The 24,605-nt window shown below is 43.1% G+C and overlaps 1 protein-coding gene across 4 annotated transcripts in view; it reads left to right on the forward strand.

Moving 5' to 3' along the window:
• The window catches only part of LOC147024526 (synaptotagmin-9-like), a 181,247-nt gene that overhangs the window by 59,953 nt on the left and 96,689 nt on the right, over positions 1 to 24,605 (forward strand). For 3 of the 4 annotated variants that reach the window (XM_085884533.1, XM_085884531.1, XM_085884532.1), the window contains exon 4: positions 21,312 to 21,432. In XM_085884533.1, coding sequence (XP_085740659.1) covers positions 21,312 to 21,432 — 121 coding nt within the window. Of the gene's footprint in view, positions 1 to 21,311; positions 21,433 to 21,813; positions 23,102 to 24,605 lie in introns of those variants that run through there. The other variant, XM_085884534.1, reaches the window with a different exon arrangement.

Below are 24,605 nucleotides of genomic sequence, written 5' to 3' on the forward strand. Positions count from 1 at the left end.
TGGTAGAGCAAAGGCACAGGCAATATGTACTGAAATATATTTGCAGTCAGATAACATGTGGATTGATGAAAAACACAGCAACCTGGAAGTAAGAAGGGGAGGACTCAGGAAGGGTTAAATCTTCATCAATCAAGAGTCCAAGAAATTAATTTGAATGAACCCTCAATATACTTGTATCATCAAATAAAATAGGTCCAAGAAGCACAGTTGCACAGGTCCAGGAAGCCTAATTGCTGAAAAAAATAAAATAGGTTTTTCCCAAATAGTAATGACAACCTATTTGCCTTAAGACACACAGAAATATGCTGAAGTGCTATATTGAGAGTATCCAACAATATATTTACATCGCGATGAGAAAAAGGCAAGAATCATGAGCAAATAGAATGAATTATTCAGCAAAAAAATAAATAAATAGAATTATCCAACAGCTAATATAATTATCTAGTTTCATCTGAGAGATTTTTTCCCCAAAGTATACTCTTCTTATACATGGAGTTGTCTGAAGATATAATTCCCTTAGGAAAGCGAAATAATGCAAATCTACATTGTTATCAATCTTGAGTCTTTGGATTAAAAGACGTGTGGACAGACATGAAGTGTCAAGAGAAATATATTAATTTTTCGAAACTCACAACATCCAATCAACCTTTGGCCTCGAAAGGGCAATTTTTGATCAATGATCCTTGAATCGTCCTTCTAAAACTGCCCCATGACCGAAGTTTTACTGGTCCCTCTGGACTGACAGTAAGCACTCAATACTTTGGATCACCCACACCACTTCTCCATCATCCATTATTCACTATAACTCCATTTCACATCTGAGCACGTTTCACTAAGCTATGTACGGTTGTCTTGACAGTTTAATGGCAAATATAGTGGGAGTGGTGGGATGGGAAGGTTTGCGAAGGAAATAAAATCACTCTGGGGAGAAAACTAATACTGTATTGACTTCCCGTGCATCACTCTTGCATGAATGTGTATGGCCAACATTTGTGCAGGTGAATACCCTTCTTTTAAGTTATTTGGAACAAGTTATATAAATTATTTGGTCAAGAGAAATGCTGATTACACGATCAGTCATCTAATAGCTCTTTACGTAAAAGCATTGCTGTGATGCTTACATGGTTGCTGAGGTCATTGAATGTTTCACAAATTATGAGAAGTTTAAATGGCCAGTTGCTAAAATCTTTGCTATCATGTCAAAAGCTCAGATAAAGTATTGTAATCTTAACCACATGCAGGACAAAGGTATTTTGAGACACCTTTATATTACTACAATGCTCTGTTAACAATGTTTTGTGTTTATTTTATCTTTCAAGGAACCTCAAAGCAGGAGGCCATTTGGCCAGTCAAGCCTATACAATGGTCACAAGCATGCAGTTGTTTGTCTGTGTTCCATCCTTCTTAAGTTTGCAGTGTAAAGCAAGAGAAAAATATATTGATATTGATATCCTTTAGATCAGTGGTTCTTAACCTCTTTTTAAGTCATGGACCCCTTTGAGAATCCGGTGAAAGCTACGGACCCCTCCCCAGAAAAATGCACATAAGCACATAAACACAAAATTTTGCATACATTGAATAAATTTTATTGCGTCGGAAAATTATTTCCTTCACATACCGTCATAATCAGAAAAAAACAAACAATCTTTACAAAGAATATATCTCACTTTTTTCATGCAAAAATCAATGACTATTCCCTGAATAAAATAAAATATATCCAAATTGTACAAATTAAACAAAAAATAAACTTCAATTCTGTTCAAAAGTACATTTCAGTGAGAAGGCTGTTGTTGTTTGGCTGCAATAAGAAGATGAAATTGTGGAGTGGTCTTTTACAAAGCAACACGAATGTCATGTTTGACATCCAATAGATTTCTACTTTTCGTTTTGATGGTAACAAGTGCTGAAAATCCTGACTCGCAAAGATATATGGTTGCAAACGGAATCGGAGCTCCGATAGCTCGCTTTTCCAGATGAGGGTAGGCTTGTGTCAAGGAATACCAAAATTCTCCAAGACTCTTCGAGTTGAACTCATGTCGCATCATTTCCTTTGTCCTCAGGTCAATGAGGTCATCTTTGGCAAGGTCTGCATCAGTAGCAAGGAAAGGATTACGAATCCATGATTTGAACTTTAAGGTCATCTGAGCAGAAGTAATCTTCCAAAGAGTTCTGCAGTGTTTCCAGGTGTCTGAACATTTCTGCCTGCAGAAAAATTGACAGGGCTTTGTCTCTCTCGACTCCATCCTGCAGAAGCACTTCCTCCAGCATTGGAAAGTTTGCATAGTTGTCTGCCTCCAATCTCCTCTTCCACAGTGACAGCTTGGCCAAAAGAGCTTGTATGTTTTCAGCAGCATCGATAATGGCGACTGCAGGGCATTGAATCGAAAGACTTATCACATTCATATGGCCAAAAATATCCGTCAAATAAGCCAAGCCGTGAATGAATTCCTCCCTGACAAACTGTTCCTTTTCTCTCAAAAAAAATGAAACTTCTGCTCTAAGTTCCATCAAGCGCTTCAAGATCTGTCCTCTGAAAAGCCAGCGAACTTCTGTGTGGTAGAGAAAAACTTCATATTCTGCTCCCATTTCATGACAAAACCTCTTGAAAATGCGATGATTCAGAGCCCTGGCTCTGATGAAGTTGACGACTTTCACGGCAGGAGACAAGACTTCTTTAAGGATTGTTGGCAGAGTCTTTGATGCCAGTGCATGCCGATGTAGAAAACAGTGAGTCACGATGACGTGAGGAGCTTCTTTCTTCACCAGAGCAGTAAAACCAGATGTGTTGCCAAGCATCACAGGTGTTCCATCTGTGCACAGAGTACCCAAATTTTTCGTCCAGTCAAAGTTTTGATGGCAAAGAAAATTTTTCAACATTTCTAAGACTTCAATGGTCTTTGTGGTTTACAAAAGGGGCTCACAAAATAGGAATTCTTCTTTGATGGCATCAGCATGCACATAATGGACGAAAACAAGGAGCTGAAAACAAAGTACTGACACTGAGAGATGTCAGTACTTTCATCCAGTTGCATACTGAAGGGAAATGGCATAGCTGCCAATTCCTCCATGACCTGCTTCAAAATATTAAAAGAAATATCAACTATTCTGGAATGTATGACATCATTTGACAAAGACACCGCTTCAATTTTCTTCCTCGGCTCCAATCCACAAACCAGCTCGACCATGTCCAGGGCACATGGCTTTACTAAAGTCTCTCCAATTGTGTGTGTGGCTTCTTTTGTTTGGCAATGTGATAAGCAACCTTGTAGGATGCTTCAAGACAAGGCTTTTGTGTTGGGGCAATTCCAAGTTTTGGCAAAGTTCCAACCTTTTCTAATCGAGCCTTCTTTGCACGAAAAAGATCCACACTGTCCGATGTATTTTCAGGATGGACAGACATGAGGTGCTCCTTCAGCTTTGTTGGCTTCATGCTTCCATTGGCGAGAACCTTGCCATACAAGAAACACTGTGGCTTTTGTGTCCCATCACATTCAGTGATGTAAGTAAAACCAAAAGATACGTAGGCTTCATCATACTTCCTTTTCTTCGACATTTCCAACTTAAGCTCGTTCTGCAAAAATACAACTACAAATAAATGAATAAATAATAATAATAATAAAATAAATCAAACACTGTGATGTAATTTTCTGGAAAAAAGTAACCAGTGAACAAAAATGAAATTAATAAGTTTAGTCCAGCTGTGTGTACGAAACATAACTGAGGCATTCTTTTCATTAAATCTCGGATCTGCTGGATCAACTGCTGGTCACACACAAAACTAAACAAAAACACATTTTTCGTGATTATGTCAAAAGGCAACAACAATGCTCAAAGCATGCTCAAAGGAATTGTTCACTAATCCTGGATACATGATATGTCAACATGAGCAAACATTAAGATCGAGTCCCCTGAAATATGAGACATGCTCACTGATTCTACTCCAAATTAATGATAATACGCGGGTATGGGGTATGTAAATATCTTCGAATGGAAGAAAATGGAGAAAAACAAGGTACCCCAATATTTATATTCAGTTTCATGCATTATTTATCTTTTAAAATATGGATGAAAGATAAACAATATATTGTAATGTAGAAAATAAATGCAGATAAAAACATGGCAAGCAGGAAGGAAAATCAGAGCCAGTGTGTGACGCAGGTAGATGGAAAAAATATATACTGATTGGTGTAATTGAATATACAGTATGATTGTACAGGTAAAAAAAAAACATGGATCTGAAGATACTATAAAGTTTTAAACCTCACCAGCATATGAGAAGATTCCTGAGTCATGACAAGCCATGGAAAGTGATAAATAAGCACTTGATTATGGAGTGGCACTGGGTGGCGGTCGTGCAGATGACGATACCAAACTGTAAACACGAGGTCTAGCTGCCAGCGCTAAAATCTGGGGAAGGGTACATTTTCTTCAATTTCTATCGATGGGAACTATTCCAGAAGTCATAACTTGACGACGATGACGACTGTATGTTACCTGACTGTGTACATTCGGTGGCATCCCATTTCAACCTACCTTCCAGATATACTAGTCTTCAGTAAGTAAGAATAAGTACATAGCATCCTGTACATAGACAAAAATTAAAACTTTTTATAAAAAGCTCGCGAAAATAAATTTTAAATAATTTTTATGCGCCTGATTCATGGACCCCCTGAAGCCCATCCACGGACCCCAAAGGGGTCCATGGACCACAGGTTAAGAACCCCTACTTTAGATTGTCCTGATACGAGTCATATGTGTATTTGCATTTCATGAAATGAAAGAATTCCCCTTCCCGAGACACATTGTATCGTTTATCAATGCTCTGTCCCACCGACTATCTGGCTTATTCACGTGTATCATCATCAGGCTAGTAGGCAAGGTCCACGAAATGGTTAAAATAGATGTGAATTTGTTAAAAGGACAAAAAGGTTGGAATCCAGGAGTATGAGACTATGGTTTATGTTGATGTGGTTCACTCTTCACCAATGTCCCTGTCAATCTGGCATTGAGTGTCATAATTCATCGGATGAAACAGTCTAATGATTGGAAAATGACCTGTCAAAATAGACAGTTAATGCCGGAGGATATTACTCACCTCGAGGAGATATGTCTATATAGTACGACTTTCATTTACAAGTAGCAAGATGATATAACTGTAATTACTTATCGGCCTCACAATCAGCCATGCCATCTCCTGGGCCAACCACATGTCAAAGCTGGCTTCCAAGGCCAGTTGCAGACTGGGCATCCTCCATTGATCCAAGTCTTTTCTTGGGAAATTATAGCTATTCACATTCGACAAGGCCATTGTCTGTAGCTTATTGGAGTACTGCCCTCCCTGACGGACTGAATCACCAGAATCACATCTACCTCTTCTCGATGATGTTGAATTTCAAGCTTCCAACATTCTTGGACTCTCCCGTGATAACACTGAAGCACAAGGTCTGTTTCTTTCACATCGTGGGTCGGTCACTGGTCTCTGTGTTTTTTGACCACCTTTTCTCTGGTATTGCTCCCTCTTGCACTCTCACTTTTCTGACCCTCCTCAGCAACTCAAGGTACACGTGTGCTTTCAATAACCCCTTCCTCATTAATCTTCCAAAATCCAGGCTAAATGCACACCTCAACTGCTTGATTCCGAACATCTTCCATTTATGGAATCACCTTCCAGAGGCAGGTTTTTCCCATTCTTCCCTTCATGGCTTCCAGCAGGTGCAGTGTACTGCCTCCTCACATCATCCACTGTTCTGACCCATGATCTTCATGATCTTTACCCAAAATTTAACTCGGGAGTGCGATAAGGCAATGATGGGCTAAATTACCTCCTCATTTCTTTGTTTAAGGCCATACCTTAATGTGTAACCACTCAATACACTCAGTTTGGTCTCATATACTGTGGACCCACCTGTAGATTAACCTTTATTCTGAAAATGGAACGTATATCTCAAGAAGGAGCTTATACTCTTGGTCCCCTACCTTTTGGGTGGTCTGAGGAATAGATCTGTGAAATATAAAAACAAAATGTTGAACATTTTTTTGAAATATTGTTGATGCAAGTAAAGCTACCAAGATGGTTGCCATGGTAACATAATTCAGCAAATCACAGCCATGATCTAATCAGGTTGTGGTCAAGTTTCATCAAAATTGTCTGTGTAGTTTCAGAGAAGAAAGCAAATACATATTTTAGGGGGCAAACCCTGCAGACCCCTTTCGGGCCTGATGTTTTTGTTTTTTAATGCTATGAACAAACTTTGGTACATTCACGGTGATGAAGGTTGTGCTGAAGTTTCATCTAAATCATAAGTGTAGTTTCAGAGAAGTAGTTTTTTTATTTATTATTTGTATACCTTGTCGAGGCTCGTGTGAGAGCTAACACACAACGCACATCAAGAGGGGCATGAGCCAGGAGGGGGAGGGAGTGGGAAGGAAAAAACAGTGGGGAACAGAGACATTAGGAGATCTGTGGAAGGGAGAGGGATGGGACGGGGAACATGGGGAATAGAAGATGGACATTACAGGGACTTTCAGGAAGGAAAGCAGGGAATTTGAAGGAGGTGGGCTTGGGTGGATTATCAGGGGTAGAAAAGATCGAGGATTTGGATGGGGGGTGACAAGAGGTGGTGGTGAACAGCTGTTTTGAAGGCCTGGAGGGAAGAATGGGATTGAATAGAGTGAGGGAGTTTATTCCAAAGGTGGGAAAAAAGAGGAATGAAAGAGTGAAGGTGAGCAGTGATTCGTGATTTTGGTAGTTTTACCAGAAGGGGGTTGTTGGCGGACCTTGAGCGCCCTGTGGAAATGTGGTGGGGACAAATCGCAGAGGGAGCAGGGGGGGGAGCAAGGCTGAAGAGGAGACGGTAGAAGACAGAAAGACCACCGACCAACCTGCGGTGATTGAGTGAGAGGCCCAAAGACTCAGCCTCTTTGTGGGAGATGCCAATGATTGGAAATGCCTTGGTTTCTACAGCGTGAAGCCGAGAAAGGTGGGAGGCAGGAGCACCAGCCCAGAGGGGAGAGCAGTACTCCATCAGGCTGCAGACAAAGGCTTTGTAAGTGGTCAGGAGATCAGGTGGGCCGAGGAAGGACTTTGCACGACGGAGGATTCCCAGTCGGCGACTGGCTTTGGAGGCGAGGTTTGAAATGTGGCTTTCCCAGGAAAGGTCATGGCAGATAGTGAGACCCAGAAGCTTGACAGAAAAGACTTCTTCCAGAGGATTGTTGAGAAAGTAGATGGGGGGGGGGGTTCTAAATGGTCCTTTCGAAGAGACATAGTGAGAGTGTGAGATTTATCCGGATTGAAAGACATGTTCCACGTGTTGGACCAGTTTGTGATTTTATCCAGATCTGCAGTGAGCGAAGAAGCTGCTGCTTGCCGGTCTGAGGGATGACCGATGGTACGGCAGAGGGTGGACTCATCAGCAAAGAGATTTCGAGGATTTTCCAGAGAGTTGGAGAGATCATTGATGAAAACCAGAAAAAGAACAGGGCCCAGAACGCTACCTTGAGGAACTCCAGCCTGGACAGGAATGGGGGATGAAAGAACTCCATTTAGGGCGACATGGTGACTGCGACAGGAGAGGAAGTCTGCGAGCCATGAGTGGAGATGGCCTTGGATACCATGGGAAGAGAGTTTGGTGAGCAGGGCAGGGTGCCAGACTGTGTCAAAAGCATGTGATATGTCGAGGGACATGGCTCGGATTTCCTGTCTGGCATCGAGGACCTCCATCCATTGTTGGGAGAGCAGAAGCAGCATATCCAGGGTAGAGTGACCTGGTCTGAAACCAAATTGATGATCGGAAATCAAGCCATTGGAGAAGAGGAAGGATTTCATGTCTGAAGCAATGATGGATTCCATAACCTTGTTGATGATTGGGAGAAGGCTGATTGGTCTGCAGTTTCAGGGATCTGTTTTTACACCTTTGTTATGCAGGGCAGTGATGTTTGCTGATTTCCAAGCAGATGACAGATGGCCTTGAGCAAATGAGAGGGTGAATAGAACAGAGAGAGGGTGAGCAAGAGCAGAAGAGCAGGCTTTGAGGACACGTGGGCTGATGCCGTCTGGACCGGTTGCAGAATCTGAGTCGAGGTTTGACAGCAAGCTCTCAACCTTGTCAGGAGAAAAGGACACAGAGTCCAGGGACAGTTGGGTGCGACTGGGTAAGGTGGGTAGATAAAGTGATGGGTTTTGGACACAAGATTTCGCTGCAAACACCGAGTTTAGGCAATCAGCCTTTTCACGTGCGGTATCAGCAGTGCTGCCATTTGAGGTAAGGGAGGGGATGGAGGAGGAACATACACCAGAAACAGATTTGATTAGACGCCACCAGGATTTTGAGGAGGGAGAAAGGTTTGAGAGTTCAGACTTGAGATTAGAAAGATGTTGTTTCCTGGCTCTCCTGAGCGTAGATACACACTTGTTCCGAGCTTTATGGAAAGAACTGAGATTGCCCTGAGTTGGGTTTGCTTTCCATGAGGCAAAGGGAAGTTGTTTCAGGACAACTGCCTCGCCACAAGCTTCAGTGAACCAAGGGCGGGAGGAAGGGTAGGACAACTGAACACGAGAGGGGATAAATCTGTGCATGAGGGAGAGCAAGTTTCTTTGAAAGAATTCCCAGGACGAGTTGATGTTGGAGAAGTAGCGATAGGAGACCAGTCTATAAGTTTGAGGGCTGCTTGGAAACCCTGCCAGTCGGCTTGAGTGAAATGCCAGACTTGACGGCGGTGAGGTGGTTCTCTGATAATAGCCAGACAGATGTCCACTTTGACAAGGACGTGGTCAGAAGAACCGATTGGAGCGGAGGAAAAGCAGCAGATATTGTCAGGGAAATTTGTCAAAAGCAGATCCAGAAGAGATGGAGTACCATTGGTTGAGATCCGGGTCAGGAAGTTGACCGATTGAGTCAGCCCCAATGAGTCGCAGAAAACTTTTGCTGAAGTGCCATGACAGGTGAGAGAGGTACCCCCACACCGAGCCAACTGGCGTGACGACAATTGAAGTTGCCATATATGAGGAAGAGAGAGTTTGGATGAGAAGATAGAAGTTGGTCCATGTTTTCAGATAGTGAGGTGTGGATGGAGTAGTTGGAGATGTAGTGAGGTGTAGTGTAGATAGGTCAGGTCAGGTATGGGAGCATGTGCCAGAACAGCGCGTCGCTGCGTCCACTTTCCGCCGGTACTCCAGGGGCCTCCGTCTGGCCATCCCCCAGGCAGATGCCAGGCCCATCCCCATCTCCTTGAGATGATGGTCAACCTGCTGCAACCATGAGGCACGTGGTCGGCCCACTGGCCTCCTCCACTCATGAGACTCCCTCGCTGAGAGAATCTGGTGAGCAGGATCAGCGTCAGGAAAACGAGCCACATGTCCATACAGCCGCAGCTGACGCTCACGGACTATGCAGGTAACAAAAGTCAGCCGAGTCTCTCTCAGCAACCGCCCGTTGGACACAAAATCCGACCAGCGATAGCCAGGGATTCTCCGAAGAGACCTGGTACCCAAAGGAATTAAGTCTCCGTCTCAGATCCTTGGTCAAAGTCCAAGTCTCGCACCCATAGAGCAAGACTGGAAGTACCAAGGACCTGAAGACTCGGACTTTCGTCCTCCCGCACAGGTACCGGCAGCGCCACACCCCATGATCCAGTGAATCCATGACTCCCCAGGCCCGACCCAGACGTCTATTGACCTCCGGCTCACAACCTGCGGAGACATGAATATCACTGCCAAGGTAAGTGAATCTATCCACGACCTCAACATCCTCACCACAAACAGACACAGACAGGACAGCAGCATCCAAGATGTCACCGAAAGCCTGGATCTTTGTTTTGACCCAAGAAATCCGTAATCCCAACGGCTCCGACTCCTCATTCAGCACCTCGAGGGCCCCCAAGAGGATGTCTAAAGTCTCCGCAAAGATGACTGCATCATCTGCAAAATCAAGGTCCGAGATCTTGACATTGCCAAACGATGCACCGCAACTTGATCTCTCCGACATCCTCCCAAAAATCCAGTCCATACAAGTGCTGAAAAGTGTGGGGGCAAGTACACATCCCTGACGAACTCCAGTAACAACTGGAAATAAGTCAGAGGCGGTACCACCACACTTCACAGCACTCTCAGTACCAGAGTAGAGTTCAGACATCAGATCGATCAGTTTCGGTGACACCCCACGAAGACCAAGAATCCTCCAGAGGACATCCCGATTCACTGAATCGAACGCTTTACAGAGATCAACATAGGCTGCAAGCAGCCCCTGCCGAAACTCTCGTCTGCGTTCAGTGAGGACACGAAGAGCAAGGATACGGTCAATCGTTGACCTCTTTGGTGTAAAGCCTGACTGCTCTGGACGCTGGTGCTCAAGCAGATGGTGGCGAACCCTATCAAGAATTATCCGAGCAAAGACCTTGCCCGGCACTGAGAGCAGCGTCACCCCTCGGTAGTTGTTGCAGTCTTGGCGATCACCCTTCCCTTTCCAGAGAGGGACAACAAGGCCCCTCTTCCAGTCAGTTGGGATGATGCCTGTGTTCCAGGCAGAGTGTGCATGCAACGACGCGAGTGCAGCATTTCCACCAGCCTTGAGAAGTTCAGCATGGATGCCACAGATCCCTGGAGCTTTGCCCCGTTTCAACTGGTTCACCGCAGCCCGTGTTTCCACAAGCGATGGTGGACCACAGTTGATTCGAGGGTCAGCAACAGGGATTGTAACACCCTTGACGTCCAACTCAACAGCTGGGGGATCAGCCTGGTACAACCGCTCAAAGTAACCGGCCCAGCGGGCCTTCACTTCAGACTCCTCTGTCAAGAGCCTACCACTCTCTGCTCGAACTGCAGTGCTCCGAGGGATGGGCTTGGATGAACGTAATGCGCGAATTCCCTGTAAGCGGGACGAGAATCACCTGTCCACAGGTGATGCTCTACCCTCACAGATTCCTCGCACATAGGCCTCCTTGTCCACCCTCAGTGCACGTACAGTTTTACGCCTCAGCTCCCTGAACAGCTCAGCTCTGCCATTCAGCCTGGCCCTGCGACTCTGGTCAATGGTATCCAGTGTCCCTTGAGAGACAAAATTCTTCTTTGCCCTGCGGTGAACTCCAAGGCATCCACCGGCAACATCAAGGATGGTGGTCTTGAAGGTGCTCCACAACTCTTCAGGACCCCCAAAGCACCCAGACCCCCAAGTGTCCACTCAGCCTGTTCGCAAACTCCTCAGCTACTCTCCTCATCCCTGAGCTTGGCAACATCCAGCCTAGGCTGGGATGGTACCATTCTCCAGGATTTAAGGTGCAGCTTTAGAGTTGCTACAACAAGCCTGTGGTCAGTATTGAGGAACTGAGCACTCCGGTAGACCCTGCAGTTCTGGATCATCCTCCAACCACCGGCAATGAGGACATGGTCAATCTCCTTTGCCACACCGCCAGCGTTGGAATACCAAGTCCAGCGATGAGCTTGCGGGCGCTGAAACCATGAACCAGCCACCCTAAGTCCATGACTTCTTGCAAAGTCAAGGAACTTAGTGCTATTCTGGTTCATAGTTCCTGACCCATGGGGACCAACACACACCTCATAACCATCCCTATCAGTTCCAGTCGATGCATTGAAATCCCCCAAGACTAGAAGTGTATCTCGTCTGGGCACTGATCAACCACAGATTCGAGTGTGGCGTAGAATGCATCCTTCACGGTAAGATCACTCGCCTCAGTCGGAGCATAAATAGAGACCAGGGAAATGACACCTAAGGAGTGACGAATCCTTAATCTCATGATACGCTCGTTGACCGGTGTTACCTCAATTATCATTGGGGTCAGCTTATTGGACACAGCTACAGCAACTCCTTGGGTATGGTAACCATCAGAGCGACCAGACCAATAGTAGGTGTAACCACCCACCATTATCTCGACGCAATCCGGTCTCCGAACCTCAGAGAGAGCTGCAATCCCGATGTCCAAACGCTTGAGCTCAGATGATAACAGAGACAGGTGATCATCCTCTCTTAGGGATAGGACATTCCAGGCACCCACCCGAAGGGACCGCCTCAGGTTAACCCAAGGAGACCGCCGTCTGGTGGACGACACCTCAGCACCACTCCGACACACTCTCCCGCAATCTGACCCAGGGATGTTACCCCGTGGTTTCCCTCCTATCAAAGATTGGGGGTCCCGAAACTTTGCCCCAATCCCATCATCCGGTGAGCTGCCCTGCGAAGGGAAGCTGCACAGGAGGTACTCCCACGGAGTGGGTTTTCAGATTTTTTTGCGTTTTTGCGTTTTGCGGAATGAAGCGTTTTACGGTGGCTGGAGTGCAAATCCTGCCACCAACCTCCTAATAAGAAGTAACCCAACTGCAGGAGGACGTCCGCAGACACAGTTGGGCACTAGATATGGATGGCCGTTGGCTCACAAGGAGCTCCTCCGCCCTTTGACAGGTTTTGTTTTTAATCCTGCTGGGTGTCCATATCCAAACACCCTCCTCACCAGAAAACCTGGTGGGGGAGACGGTTTAGTCGCCGACAACCCGACCATGGAACAGGTTAGTACAGGTTTACATGGTACCTGTAGCAGGTCACAGATCGAACCTGACCTGACAAAAAAAAAAAAGTGTAGATAGTTGCAAGTATTTGTGGACGAACGGACGGACGGATGGCGTGCCATCCCATAAGCTGCCTGGAACTATGTTTCAGGTAAGCTGAAAACAGCAAGCTGAACTGGAGCAGGAAAAGCGAAAAAAAAAGTAAATTCCCCAACAAAATTGAGGCTGCAGTACCATCACCTAAAGAGAGGGGAGAGGGGGGGGTTTGTGGTGCAGCAACTCTATGGGACTTGGTAGCCATGGTCTAGGCTAGAGGATAAAAGGAAAATGGAACAGTCCATTTTCTCAAATCTCAAAACGTTATGGATGGATTTGGATGAAACTTCGTGGATGAGTTGGTTTGGTGACAAGAACAAGCCGATTAAATTTTAGTTCAGGTCCGAATCCAGATCTGGCCTTTCAAGTGGGATACAAAATGTAAACGAATAAGCCTGGTGGAGATATGCGCCCTACCGATTGCCCTTCTATTTGCAACATGGAAATGATTTCTCAGGACGAATAGAGCCTTCCTAATGTTTTCGAAAAAAAAAAAAATGGATGCATTTTTTTGAAAAAAACAGTGGAGAGAGAATTTTCATTTTCATAAAACTGTTAAAGTCATAACTGCATTTTGTTTACAGTTCAAGGAGCATACAGGATAATTTTATGGCGTGTGCTTCATTTGGAAAGTGAAATTTAAAGGGCACTTTATTCTCCTGCCTTTGTATGTCATTCAAAATTGGATAAACATTATAATCAAGCCACATCACAGTCATTAACATTTAAGAAATATAAATCCACCACAATTATTGAAAATAATAATTTAACAAGCTTATATCCTCACCAGTGCTCTTTCACATTGTATTTATCCATTTTCTTTCACACATAAATAAGATAAATGATCGAGTTGTTATTAGTTTCAAGGCATCTGTTTCATTTGTTCTTCTCTTTTACTGTGTACTGTTATAATATACTGTTAAAGTCATAACTGCATTTTGTTTACAGTTCGAGGAGCATACAGGATAATTTTGTGGCATGTCCTTCATTTGGAAAGTGAAATTTAAAGGTCACTTTATTCTCCTGCCTTTGTGTGTCATTCAAAATTGGATAAACACTATAATCAAGCAACATCACAGTCATTAACATTTAAGAAATATAAATCCACCACAATTATTGAAAATAATAATTTAACAAGCTTATATCCTCACCATTGCTCTTTTACATTGTATTTATCCATTTAGTGGGGCAACTTAGCTAAATATAGCATAACAATTGTGCATTTTGTGAGGAAAGCACCAAACTTGGCGCATTAGTAGCCTAACATATTATGAACAGATTTGGATATTGGGCCATCTCAAATTCAGCTGCTGATGGCTGTGGCAGCCATTTTCCACTGCCATCAAAAATGTTGAGATTGCCCAATATCCAAATCTGTTCATAATATGATCGGCTACTCGTGTGCCAAATTTGGTGCTTTCCTCACAAAATGCACAATTGTTATGCTAAGTTGCCCCACTAATTTTCTTTCACACATAAATAAGATAAATGATAGAGTTGTTATCAGTTTCAAGGCATCTGTTTCATTTATTCTTCTCTTTTACTGTGTACTGTTATAATATATATCATCTATTTATTACTAAAACTCTCATCTTGTATGTATGTATGTATGTATGTATGTATGTTCCCGAAATACAGCCAAAAGAGTACACGATAGCGCAAACATTTTTGCGCCACCTTCCTTACCGTTCTCCTGCAATGTGCAGTATCAAGTTTCGTTCAAATGAGGCAACGAAAAAAATTGTGAAAAAATCAATTCCCGATTCAGTCAAGTTCTCTTCGGGAGAATTTTATCAATGCAAACAACCTCAGTGGCTTAGTTCGCTGGAGATATCTTTTTTTTTTTTCTTGAAATGATTTTTTTTCATCAACTGCTGTCACAACGGGAACCCAACGGGTTCACGGGTTGTCTAGTAGATGATAAAATGATGTAATAAAATTATTAAGCAATGAAAAAAACGATCATTTATACTGATGGTCCATTCCTGGCAATCAGGATGAAATTTACACACAGTCACATCTAACAACTTGTATAAATTTGCAGAATGTTGCTGAACCAAAATTTTATCACCCAGGCAGATAACTATTCCATTCACCACTTACCTGTGGCAGTAAACATATCTTTTGATAAAACCATTTTAAATCAGACTCTATTGGCCATCGTCTGGTCATCTCCCAGGCAGATACCCTGCCCATCCCAATCTCCTTGAGATATCTATCAACCTGCTGCAACCATGAAGAATGTGGTCAACCCCTTGTCCTTCTCCACTAACAAGTCTCCCTTACAGATAGAATCTGGTTAACAGGATGTCAAAACAGCCGCAACAAAATTTGCCACATTTCCAAACAGCTGCAGCTGATGCTCACGGACAAAACAGGAAACAAACTTCATCTGTCTCTTTCAGCAAATGCTCATTAGACACAAAGTCCAACCAGCGATAGCCAATGATTCTCTGAATATATGTGGTACCGAAGAAGTTACGTCTTTTTCTCCCATCTGTCAAGCAAGACTGAAATCACCAAGGACGTAAAGACTCGGACTTTCATCCTTCTACATCGGCACTGAATGCGCCACACCCCATGATCTAGTGAATCCATGACTCCCCAGGCCCAACCCAAACGTTTAGCACACAACATGCGGAGACATGAATATCACTGCTAAGGAAAGTGAATCTCTCTGTGACCTCAACATCCTCGTCACAAACAGGGACAGACAAGATAGGAGCATCTAAGATGTCATTGAAAGTCTGGATATTAGTCTTGACCAAGGACACCCATAATCCCAGTGACTCTGATCCTCATTCAGCACCTTGAGGGTCCCCATAAGGATGTCCATACTGAATTATCGACGAAATCAAGGTCAGAAATCTTGACATTCCCAAATGATAAACCACAGCAGGATCTATCTGACATCCTCCACAGAATCCAGTCCATACAAGCACTAAAAGGTGTGGGGCAGGGGCAGTACACACTCCTGATAAACTCCACTACCAACTGGAAATAAGTCAGAGATGGAGCCACCACACCTCACAGCACTCTCAACTAGGTTATAGTTGACACATCAGATCGATCAACTTTGGTGGCACCCCACAAAGACCACAGATCTTCCAGAGGGAATCCCGATTCACTGAACTCAACACTTTTCAGAGATCAACACAGTATGCAGGCAGTCCAAACTCTCACCTGTATTCAGTGAGGACCCGAAAATCAAGGATACTGTCAACGATTGCCCTCTTTGGTGTAAAGCCAGAGTGCAGATTGTGGTTACCCCAATAAAGAATTATCCGAGCAAAGACCTTGCCCGGCACTGAGAGCAGTGTCACTCCTTGGTAGTTGGTGCCATCCTGGCAATCACCCTTCCCTTTCCAAAGAGAGAGAACAAGGCTCTTCTTCCAGGCAGTTGGGATGATGCCTGTGTTCCAAACAAAGCACAGAACTGCATGCAATGACACAATTACAATATTTCCACCAGACTTTGAAGTTCAGTGTATTTGGCACAGATCACAGGAGCTTTGCCTAGTTTCAATAAGCTCAATGCAGTCTATGTGTTCCACAAACAAAGGCGATTCACAGATGATTGGAGTGTCAGCAACAGGGATAGTAACACCCTTGACAACTAACTCAACAGCTGCAGGGCCAGTTTGTTGAAGCCCCTCAAAGTAACTGGCCCAACAGTCCTTCACTATAGACACCTCTGTCAAGAGTTCACCTCACCACCCTCCGCTCCAACTGCAGTACACTGAGGGACAGGCTGGGAGGAACAAAATGCACCGATTCCTCTGTAAGCAGGATGAGAATTACTTGACCACAGGTGATGCACTACCTTTTCACAGATTCCTTGCATATATGCCTCCTTGTCTAACATCAGCACAGGTACAGTTTTACACCTCAACTCCCTCAACATCTCAGTTCTGCTATCAAGTCTGACCCTATGACACTGGTCAATGGTATACAGTGTCCCTTGGGAGACAAAGTTCCTCTATACCTGATGGTGGGTTCAAAGACACCACATGGCAATATCAAGGATGGTCGTCTTGAAGGCACTCCACAACCCAGGATCCCCTGAAATACCCAGACCTCTTCGGCCCCCACACCACCTGTTTGCAAACTACTCAGCACCCCTTTCTTCCTTGAGCATGCCAACATCCAGCTTTGGCTAGGATTGCAGCATTCTCTTGGATTTGACCCACAGATGTAGAGTTTCTACAAGAAGTCTGTGATCAGTAGTGACGAACTGAGCACTCAGATAGACCCTGTTCGAGAGCAACTTTCAGCGACCATCAATGAGAACATGGTCAATCTCCTTTGCCACACCACCAGCATTGGAATACTATGTCCAGTGATGTAGCTGTGGGTACTGAAACCATGAACCAGCCACCCAAAGCCAACGAGATCTTGCAAAGTCAAGGAACTTAGTGCTATTCCTGTTGCTAGTTGCAGACCCATGGGAACCAACACCTGTCTCCTCACCTTCGCTATCAGCGCCAAGCAATGCATTGAAATTCCCCAAGACTATTAGAGTTTCTCACCTGGGCACCAATCAACATTAGCACCAAGAGGGGAATGGGGTGGGGTGGGGTGAGGGGTCGCTGCCTTGGGGCCTGGGGTCTGTTGAGGGTCCAAAGCTTCTCCTGTATATTATTTCAACATTACAGTGAAACCCCTCATTGGCTCATCCTCATTTCCTCATCTTTGCATTTAAACCCAGAAGCTGATTTTGCTTTCCTTGCTAGCTTTCTTGCTGGAAACAAAACAACATGTACTGCTGTTGATGGTCAATAAAATCGATTAATAAAATCGAATCAATTCTTCTTTGTTACACACCCAACCTGCACACCAAGTTTCATCCAAATACATTCACAACTTTTTGAGATATCATGTTGTATGTCATTTTTGTCCCTATCTCTCAATGGTAAAAAAAAAATCAAAAAATAATTCTCCAATCCAGATCCAGATCTGGATCTTCACCAAAATATCTTTGTCCCTGTCACATACCCAAGCTTGCCACCAAATTTCGTTCAAATCCGTCCTCAACTCTTTGAGATATTTTGTTCACCAACAAGCAAGAAAAAGACGTTGTGCAGAGAACAATAGTTGCAACATCAACCCCCCCCCACCCCTTTCTCCAAAGGTTGCCATGGATACATTAAATTGTCCATGTCATAATGATTAAAATTGACAATCTAAATCAAAGCTCAGGTCAATCGGATGAAAATTGATTATTTTTCAGATTGAAATTGATTTTAGAAGTTTCACCTCGAGTTGACCTTTGACCTTTTTGACCTCAAAAATAGTTCGTTTTCAAACTCAGTGATGCATTATGCAATTGCTGCTTAATTTTCTGATTAATCACATGAAAATTGATGATTTTTCAGATGAAATTTGATGATTTTAGAAGTTTGACCTTGAGTTGACCTTTGACCTTTTGACCTCAAATATAGTTGTTTTCCCAATTCAGTGATGCAATATGAAAATAATTTTCAAATTTCAAGTCAATCGGAAATTTTAGAAATTTCACCTCAAGATGACCTTTGACCTCAAAATCAATAGGCTTCTCAGTTGAGACTACCTCAACAACTTGGTAAAGTTTCATGATGATCAGTTTAGAATTGTGACCTGTGGGTGATAAACAGAAGACAGACAAACAAACAGACAGAATAACAAGTGGAAGTACGTCGTGCAGAGCACGATACTTGCAAAATCCATAAAACAAATTTGACCTCAAAAATTATTGGTGCTTGAATTCAATGACCAAATATGCAACTCATCTTCAAATTTCAAGTCAATGGGATGAAAATTGAGGATTTTAGAAATCTCACCTAAGTTGTTGACCTTTGGCCTATGTTGACATTTTGGTCCATGTTGACCTCAAAACTAATTGGCTCGTTGAATTCAGTGTCCTGAAATATAAATCCTTTTCAAATTTCGAATCAATCAGATGAAAATTGAGCATTTTAGAAATACAACCTTAGTTGTTGACCCTTTTTGTCCATGTTGACCTCAAAAATAATAGGTGGTTCATTTCAGTGAACTGATATACAAATGCTCTTCAAGTTTCAAGTTAATCAGATTAAAATTGAGGATTTTAGAAATTCGGCTTTTGTTAACTTTTTTGCCTTTGTTTCGCTTTTGACTTTTGCTTTTTGTCAAAGCAAATGCTTTTGACTTTTGCTTTTTGTCAAAGCAAAAGCTTTTGACTAATGTTGACCTCAAAAATAATATGTGGTTAAATTCAATGACCAGATATTTAAGGAGAACGCAATTGGTGGACAAGATAGATATATAAGCAAAATTTTGAGAGGGGTGGGGGTAGTTTAATAGGTGTAGAAAAGATCATGGTTTTGGATGGGAAATGACCTGAGATGGTGGTGAACAACTGTCTTGAAGACCGGAATAGAGGAATGACAATGAAGAGAGTGTGGAAGGTGGTTCTACAGAGGGGAAAAGAGAGGAATAAATGAGTGGAGGTGAGCATTGGTTCTGGATTTCGGCAGTTTCACAAGGAGGGGGTTGCTGGTGGGTCGCATGCATTCTGCTGCAGTTACTTGGGGGGACAGAGCACAGAGAGGGCAGAGGGTACAAGACCAGAAATGAGATGGAAGAAGACGGAGAGACCACCGACCTGTCAACGATGGTGAAGTGATATGCCCAGAGACTCAGCTTCATCGCAAGAGATTCTAATGATCTAGAAAGGCATGGTTTCCACAGTATCAAGCTGACGAAGATGTCAGGCAGGGGAGCCAACCCAGAGGGGAGAGCAGCACTCCATTAAGTTGCAGATGAAAGGCTTGTAGGTGAATAAGAGCTCAGGTGTGATGAGGAAGTACTTTGCACGATGGAGGAGCCCAGCTCACATCTGGCTTTGGAGGCCAACTTTGAAATTCAGTTTGCCCAAGAGAGATCATGGCTGAGAGTGAGACCCACGAGTTTGAGTGACTGAACCTCTTAGAGATGGTTGTTGAGAAAGCAGATGGGATGGTTTTCAGAATGGTGCTTTTGTAGAGAGATAGTGAGTGTGTGGGATTTCTCAGGATTGAATGAGATGTTCCAAGTGTTTGACCAGTTTGTGATTTTGGCAAGGTCTGAGCAGAGGGAAGAAGTTGTTGCCTGTCTGTCAGAAGGATGAGGGATTTCACAGCAGAGAGTGGAGCCATCTGCAAAGAGATAAAGAGGATTTTCTAGAGTCAGTGAGATCATTGATGATTATTGATCAGTTACGTGTTTAGAGCAATGACTTCTATACACCACCCACTGTAAGTTCACATTGCCTTACAACCTCTTCCAAGCCTAGTGCTGGCTTGGTTAGGGTGGCTGTCTTGAGATGATAGGGTCCTGAGTTCGAGCCCCGTTGGATGCTGAATTAACACCAGGTGGGGTCATCCTCCTGAAGTCGGCGAAATGAGTACCAGTGCACAGTACTGGTAAAAGGGCACAGCATCAGTGGCACAGCTGTGCTCCATGAAATGGTCGGAGTGGCAACCCGTCCAGATTGTGCCAAATAGCCAAGGAAAAACTGCTTCGGTAGTTGCAATGTTCTGTTCAAGAATGTGGTCCACAACCTCTTTCACAGCATCAGTGCAAAATCAGTGAACATGATTGCCAAAGAACAGCATTCTCCATCACGCATGCTAAGAGTCATGACCACACACATAACAGTCATTGACGGTATAGTTATGAAGGAGTGAAAAATCAAATCGCTACAATCAGTAAGTTGATTTAGAGAAAGAACCTCAGACATGTAAGGGGATGACTCACTATTTTCTGAGCAATGTATACTGTTTTACATAAAAGGTTGTGTAAACGGTTGGATTAATGTTGGTTGCACATTGTGCTTGTGGAACTCATCCTTGAAATTATGGGGAATGTGCCCCATATTGAGCTGGACCTCAGACTCAAAGCTCTTATGTATCACTTTCATTCAAATAGAACCAATATTTTTCCATTGAATGATTTTATTAAGTAATTTGGAAGCCAATAAACCCTTTCAACCAGAGCCATCTCACATATCCCTTGTCATTATCATAAAATGAGAAAAAAATCACGCTTGTTTATTTGTATGCGGTGCAGTGGGAGTTGTGATTGCCATTGGACTCGGGGGGGTCTTTTCTGGTTTCCATTTTAAAGGCTTTATGTTTACCTGTTTCACAAATTTCTGCTCTCCCATGAGCTCTGATACCTGCACAAAATAAAACATTTAACTTTGGAGCTATTTTATTGATGTTGTGATACTTACTTTGAAACGAGAAACATGTTTTTTGAGCATATCTTTATGACCTTGTTCCAGCTGTTTACAAAATCGACAAGAAACATCTATTAATTGAAAATGCTATAAATTGCCAATCGTAGACAGAATAGCCAATTGATCGTGTACAAACCTATTTTTTGGAAGAGTATGCCAGCACACTGTAATCTTCCTGTCTCAATTAGAAACCTTCTGTATGGGATGGATGTAAGTTTGACCACTTTGTCTCATATATATATATATATATATATATATATATATATATATATATATATATATATATATATATATATATATATATATATATATGTGGATTTAACCTTAAGGTGAAAACACAAACACTTAGTCTTCTGGGTTATGTTTTTGACAATCTAAGGAGGAATCTGTTAACTTTTCTCTCATCAAATGAGACTATCTCTATTCATAACTATGTTTTTGTCTTCTATCGTTGCTTAGGAAAATGTGGAGTTGGGAGAGTTAATGTTCTCTTTGTGCTACCTGCCCACTGCTGGACGGCTAACCATCACCATTATAAAGGCACAGAATCTCAAGGCCATGGATATCACAGGAGCATCTGGTGAGAGGCACTTGCATTTGATACCGATACACATTACTTATACAATTATAGACATAAGTAAGGGTGGCCTCAAAATGTCAAATACATCTCATATTGAGAAGCATTCAGTCGGCCAGGTCAGCCACATATCCAATATATGCTGAGATGTATGTACTGTATGAGTTGAAATCACAGTTAAACATAACTCGTACGGTGTCAGTATATATCGCGCTGATTTGAATATTGTGACTTTCGAGTACTGCATGACAATTGTCTTCCTTTATGAGTTTGTGACTTTGCTTTTCTTTAAAGGTCTGATGTCTGACAGAATGGTGAAGAGGTAGCACATTTAGTTTTGAGCTTCTCGTCCTGACTATAAACTTTCTAATTATTGCTTTGCAGGGAGGGAGTTGCACCACAAGACGTGCTATCCTTTGAGAGGACGTAAAACTGGGCACCCATCTGCTGTCATTAGTTGAGAGACATTAAAAATCCCACAGCATCAATGGCAAAAAGAAGGCGTGTTATCATTGGCAATCACAGTAAATTACAAATTCCTGACAGAACCAGTTCCAATTAAATGTCAGGCCTAGTCTGCTGGTTCCTTAAAGGCTTGAGTCAAGTAATCATGTTCTATGAGCGACCAATCCCAATTTAATAGACATGCCATATGGAGGAGAAAGAAGTGCGCATTTCTGTCCATGGTGTTGCTGATGACTCGCCAACAAGTGATGAAACCGGTCCCGTGGCTGAGCAGGCGTACAGCATGAGGATTCTCATATATGTGCTACTTGTAAATTTCTGCAGCTGTAGTTGAACTTGGGTATGGTTTTAAATAGCAAAGGGCTTACCTTCAGTAGCTCTTCTGTGTTGCTTTATGCAGCTTTCATTGGCTGGAAGAGCTGGGGGGGGGGGGTCATTTACAAAATATCCTAGCCTCCTTGGGATAATTGATTAGGTGAGAGCTCAAACTATGGGTGAGAGACATGATTGGGCCCTGATATATACTGCATGAAGTAAAAGTCACAATGCAGTTCTATACAGTATATACAATACAATAAATGTTTACAACTGGATTGCGACTTTTGCTTCACCCTGCACATACATACATTGAAATACACCCCTACCTTGGTGGAGCAGTAAAGCACAGATTGCATCCCATAACAGCCAAAACTGCAGGAATTGTGAGCAACAATGGCCGTCTGCCACACAAACACATTGTCTCTGCCTTGCTGCACACCAACCAGCAGGTGTGGTTGTGGTCGGGCACAATAATAAGACCAGAGACAGCCCTTCCAATCTAGTAATGGCAACATGACATAAGCGTCATGCAGAGGCGGCGTTAAGGCCCAGTCACACCTTGACGTTTTAGACAGCAATGGCAACGTGTTAAAATGTATGTAAAACGCTGGCTTACGTTGAACTTTTGATGTTTTTTTTAAGATTCGGACGTATTCATAACGACTTGGTCTTTTGCATAACGTATTAGTAACGGACACAGAACGTTTCGTTGTGTTATAGATAACTTATACCAACGAATGCTGAACCTGTTGTCGGCCTTCACAACCTATGCCCAACGATAGTCTAACTTATGCATAGCGCGCTGCACGCATCGCCAACGATGACGTGGCGTAGGTTATGAAAAGGCTGCCGCACAACGATTCAAATCATAACCGCCGGAGAAATGGAAGTGTCAACATCGCGGTCACACCTTGGCGATCTTGCCAGCGTTTGCCGACCTCTGAAAAATGCGTCTAAAACGCTGGCGCACGTCAAATACGGTATGGGTAAGTTTGGTATGCGTGAGTAGAACGCTAAAGTACGCTATCATACGTCGTAGTAAGTGGAGTACGTCTTGTAATTTTAAACATGTTGAAAATTTTATGATGTACTTGCCGTATGACACACGCTCCGCATGCGATGGGAATAATTTGTACGCACGATATGCGATCGTTGACACACATCGACACGCGTTACTTGTAAGGTGCTCATAAGTCGAAACACGTCAAGGTAATGGTTCGCGTCAGTGTTCCAGACTCCCGGTTTTTTTTTCTTCGTTATGACCGTGTTTAGTGTACAGTGCGGTTATGATTCAAATCGTTGAGCGGCAGCCTATTAATTATATTATATTATAACCGTACTAGAAATCGAAGTGTCAAAATCACCATCATACCGAAGGAAGGAAGGAAGGAAGGAAGAAAAAAAAAAAAAAACCTAAAAAAAACCAGGGAGTCTGGAACACTGACGCTAACCATTACCTTGATGTGTTTCGACTTATAAGCACCTTACAAGTAACGTGTCTGTGTGTCACCGATCGCGTAACGTGAGTACAACACGTAACTCATAGGTTAGAAATAAGTTTCGGGTATGCTAAACATTACCTCGACGTGTTTCGACTTATGAGTAACTTACAAGTAACGTGTGTCAACGTGTGTCAACGATCGCATAACGTGCCTACAACTTATGGCCAGCATTATGCGGAACGTGTGAGTCATACGCTGGCATAAGTCTTAAAATTTCAAGCATGGAAAATTTGAGGACAACAGAAAAGTACAACGTTTAAAGCCAGCGTACAACGACGTATGGCAGTGTTTTTCAGCGTGCTCTCAATGTTATCAAAACTTACCCATAACGTATTCGACATGTACCAGCGTTTTAGACAAATTTTCCAAAAATCGGCATAAGCTGGCTAAAACGTCAAGGTGTGACTGGGCTTTTAGGGGTGTGCACCCATGCAATTACATGGGGCCCCGAGACAACAATGTCCCCCCCACACGATCGATCGTGGTTCACAATCTTTTGAGATGTGGCCCCTGAGGGTGGGGTCTTACTTTGTCGACAAAACATATCACCTTGTGAGTGGTGATAAGCGCAGTGCAAAGGAAATTCTCCATCTCAAGGAAAGAAAGCACTGTTGTGTAATGAATATATTTCAAAAATGTTTTCCCTTGATGTTTAACTACACAGGAATATTACAAAATTAGAGGGTGAGGTTAGTGGAGAAAGAAAGTGGAATAATAACGATGTTTAATGTACACAAATGCAACAATAATCAAAATAAAATTTGTGTAATTCCTAATGTTAATGCATATCGATATTGTTTCGGAAATCCACACTACAATTTATTAGACGTAACAACCCCTCGTTAGTAAATGGACTAACCCATGTGCACGATGGAGTGTTGTGGTTTTTAA

This window comes from Eptatretus burgeri, chromosome 6 (genome assembly GCF_056783735.1).
Source record: "Eptatretus burgeri isolate ZD-2024b chromosome 6, Ebu_testis_v1, whole genome shotgun sequence".
In the NCBI taxonomy this organism is placed as follows: domain Eukaryota; kingdom Metazoa; phylum Chordata; class Myxini; order Myxiniformes; family Myxinidae; genus Eptatretus; species Eptatretus burgeri.